The sequence below is a fragment of the Physeter macrocephalus genome, chromosome 3 (genome assembly GCF_002837175.3).
Source record: "Physeter macrocephalus isolate SW-GA chromosome 3, ASM283717v5, whole genome shotgun sequence".
NCBI classification, from domain to species: Eukaryota; Metazoa; Chordata; class Mammalia; order Artiodactyla; family Physeteridae; genus Physeter; species Physeter macrocephalus.
This window is the reverse complement of record NC_041216.1, coordinates 23908799-23912047: the sequence shown is the minus strand read 5'-3', so window position 1 is coordinate 23912047 and position 3249 is coordinate 23908799. Positions and strand designations below refer to the sequence as shown.

The 3249-nt window shown below is 55.5% G+C and overlaps 1 protein-coding gene across 1 annotated transcript in view; it reads left to right on the top strand.

Annotated features, from left to right (window-relative positions):
* LOC102989739 (F-box only protein 44) overlaps nucleotides 1–3249 on the top strand; it is an 8014-nt gene extending 4765 nt beyond the window's left edge. The window contains exons 3-6 of the mRNA XM_055082389.1: nucleotides 167–538; nucleotides 681–776; nucleotides 886–1021; nucleotides 2099–3249. Coding sequence (XP_054938364.1) covers nucleotides 167–538; nucleotides 681–776; nucleotides 886–1021; nucleotides 2099–2242 — 748 coding nt within the window. The 3' untranslated portion in view covers nucleotides 2243–3249. The remainder of the gene's footprint in view (nucleotides 1–166; nucleotides 539–680; nucleotides 777–885; nucleotides 1022–2098) is intronic.

Below are 3249 nucleotides of genomic sequence, written 5' to 3'. Positions count from 1 at the left end.
AAAGTATTCTGACCCTTTATGGAAAAAGTTTGCCAGCCCCTGTTCTTGACCCCAGTTTACAGAGGACACAACCAAGGCTCAGAGAGAGAAAGCAGCTTGCCTAAGGTCACAGAGCCCAGCATTGGTAGAGCTGGGACTAGACCCAGATCTGTCTGACCGGCACCAGAGCATTCCATCACAGAAGTAGTCTGGTTGTTCCCATCATCAGGATTCCCAGTAGAAATCAGTTACCATGGTGCCTGGCACACAGGCAGCACCAATACAAGGCAGGCCCTGTTGATGTGCAGGGTTCCCCAGCATGGGGCTTGAGGGCAGCTGCTGAAATCCAGGGAGAGGTGCCAGGAGCAAGGGGCACTTGGGAGGCGGCCACTGAGGGGCTTCCCTTGGATACGAACTCTGCTTTCCCACCAGAGGGGTTTGAGTTCTGGAGCTTGGACGTGAATGGAGGCGATGAGTGGAAGGTGGAGGAGCTCTCTGGAGACCAGAGGAAGGAATTCCCCAATGACCAGGTCAAGAAGTACTTCGTGACTTCTTATTAGTAAGATCCAAGGGGTCTCGGGGTGGGGGGAAGCCCAAGTCACTGCACCTTGGGGTCTCTCCTTCTCTGGGAGGGGCAGTCCTAGCCCCCCAGTGCCCTAGTGGCGAGCCCCAGCCCCTCCCACCCCTCCACCCACCCCCAGCACCTGCCTCAAGTCCCAGGTGGTGGACCTCAAGGCTGAAGGGTATTGGGAGGAGCTGATGGACACCACACGGCCAGACATCGAGGTGAAGGACTGGTGAGTGCTTGGGGCGAGGGTCTGGGGGGGGGCCCTGCCACTCAGGTGCCCCACCCCCACCCTGCCCCCCCATCTCCAAGGCCCTGATGGGCCCTTCCTCTGCCTGCAGGTTCGCAGCCAGGCCAGACTGCGGGTCCAAGTACCAGCTGTGTGTTCAGCTCCTGTCGTCAGCGCATGCGCCTCTGGGGACCTTCCAGCCAGACCCAGCAACCATCCAGCAGAAGAGCGATGCCAAGTGGAGGGAGGTGTGTGAGCCGGGAAGGGGACAGGGGGCACATTGTCCAAGGCTGAGACTGCAGTCAGTCAGGCCCAAGTTGAGATCCCAGTTCTGCTGCTTCTTACCTGGACTTTGGCTGCTCTGAGCTCTCAAAGATTATCTGTGAGATGATGCTGGTAAAGCCACGTTCGAAAAGATTGACTATTATTAATTACTAACATCAGTTATTACTATTATCTAGGTTAGGGTTCAGTGAACTTTTTCTTAAAAGGCCAGATACAAATAGTTTAAGCTTTGAAGGTTTTACTGTATCACAACTACTCAGCTCATCAACTCTGCTGTTGTGTTGTGAAAGCAGCTTTAGCAAATGGACATGACTGTGTTCCAATAAAACTTTATTTACAAAAACTGGCAGTGGGCCCCTAGACCATAGTTTGCCAACTCCTGATCCAGACCAGTGCTCTCCGGTAGAACTTTCTGCAGTGATTGAAACGGTCTGTCTGGGACTTCCCTGGTCTGGACTCGGCGCTTTCACTGCCATGGCCCCAGGTTCAGTCCCTGGTCAGAGAACTAAGATCCCGCAAGCGGTGTAGCACAGCCAAAAAAAAAAAAAAGAGAGAGAGAGAGAGAAAGAAAGAAATGGTCTGTCTGCCCTGTCCAGTTTGGTAGCCAAGAGCCACATGTGACAATTGAAAACTTAATAAGAGCCAGTTCATGGTACGACTAGGAACTGAATTTTTAATTGTATCCAACTTTAATTAATTTTAACTTAAATAGCCACATGTGCTCAGTGATGACTGTATTGGACATCCTTTGGCAGCTTGCAAAGTTTCCTTCAGTTCATTTGAGCTTCACTTAGATAATCCCGTGGAGTGGACCCAGCAGGATTTTGCTCCATTTTACAGATGAGGAAACTGAGGAGGTATAGACAGGGGAGGTGGTCTGCCCCAAATCAGAGTAAGGACTAGAATTCCATTCTGCTGACTCTGGGTCGAGCACTGAGACCTCAGCCCATCCTGGCCCCCTCACCCCCTCAGGCAGTACCCCCCTCAGGGTCAACTCCCCTGACCGCTCTCCTTCCCTCCACCTGCCCCCGTCCCCCCAGGTCTCCCACACGTTCTCCAACTATCCACCCGGCGTCCGCTACATCTGGTTTCAGCACGGCGGCGTGGACACTCACTACTGGGCCGGCTGGTACGGCCCGAGGGTCACCAACAGCAGCATCACCATCGGGCCCCCACTGCCTTGATGTCCCCGAGCCCCCAGCCACCTAACCCCAACTGATAAACTGCTGTCAGAGATGGGCTGGGCTTGGGAAGGGGAGGTAGAGGCCAGGCTCTCCCAGACTTCCTAGTTCATCCTTGCCCCCCCGCCAGTTGTCTCTTCATGGAGCCTCTTCGTTTGTACAGCCTTCATATGTTATGGGTAGCTAGCTCTCCGCCCGGGGGTCTCAACCTGAATGAGGGGGCCCCTGAGGTTGGGGGGGGTGCATGGTGTTCCCCCAGGCTCCTCCCCCAGATGCCTCTGAGGGAGGGTCTCCAAGCTCTGCTGGTAACCTAGATCTATGTGTCTACCTTCCCTTGCTGGGTCATTTCTCACTGTCTTCTTTGAGGGCCCTCAGACTTGGGACAGTCAGGACATCTGGCAAGCCTGTGGCTGCCCTGCATAATACAGATGCTGGGCGATGATGTAGCTCAGACAGGTCTGGGAGTGGAAGGACGGCTCTGCTGGCCCATCCTCTGCCCCATTCTCTGCCACTCCCAGGCTTTCTCACTCTGTCCGCCTGTTTAGCGAGGTGGCTTTGGTCCAGAGGCTCAGGCCTGGTCTGAGATAGGCAGGCCCAGGGTGGGGTGGGGTCCCGGCCAAATCTGGACTCTCTTCACTGTCAGTGAAACCCCAGAAGCCACATGTGTATTAAGTGAGGGCAGGGCTGTCCAAAAGACCCTCCTGGAATCCTGCACACGGCAACCCAGGGCAGGTGGGGGGCGGGATTGGGCCCTGAGAGCTGGGATGTGTGAGCCCTGGATGAGTAGGATGGGGGGGTGTTTTCAAGGACCACCTGTCCACCTCCATGCCTAGGCCAGGCGCTCTGTGGCTTGGAGAGCATTCCAGGCGCCCACCCTACCCTTGGAACTGCCATTCCCAGGACCTCCCCGCCCTGTCGGACCACGTCCCTGCCTCTCCTTCCTGCTGGAAAGAGAGCAGTTCTCCTACCCCTGCTGCATGTTGGCCAAATAAAAGGTGTTCCCAGCCCAA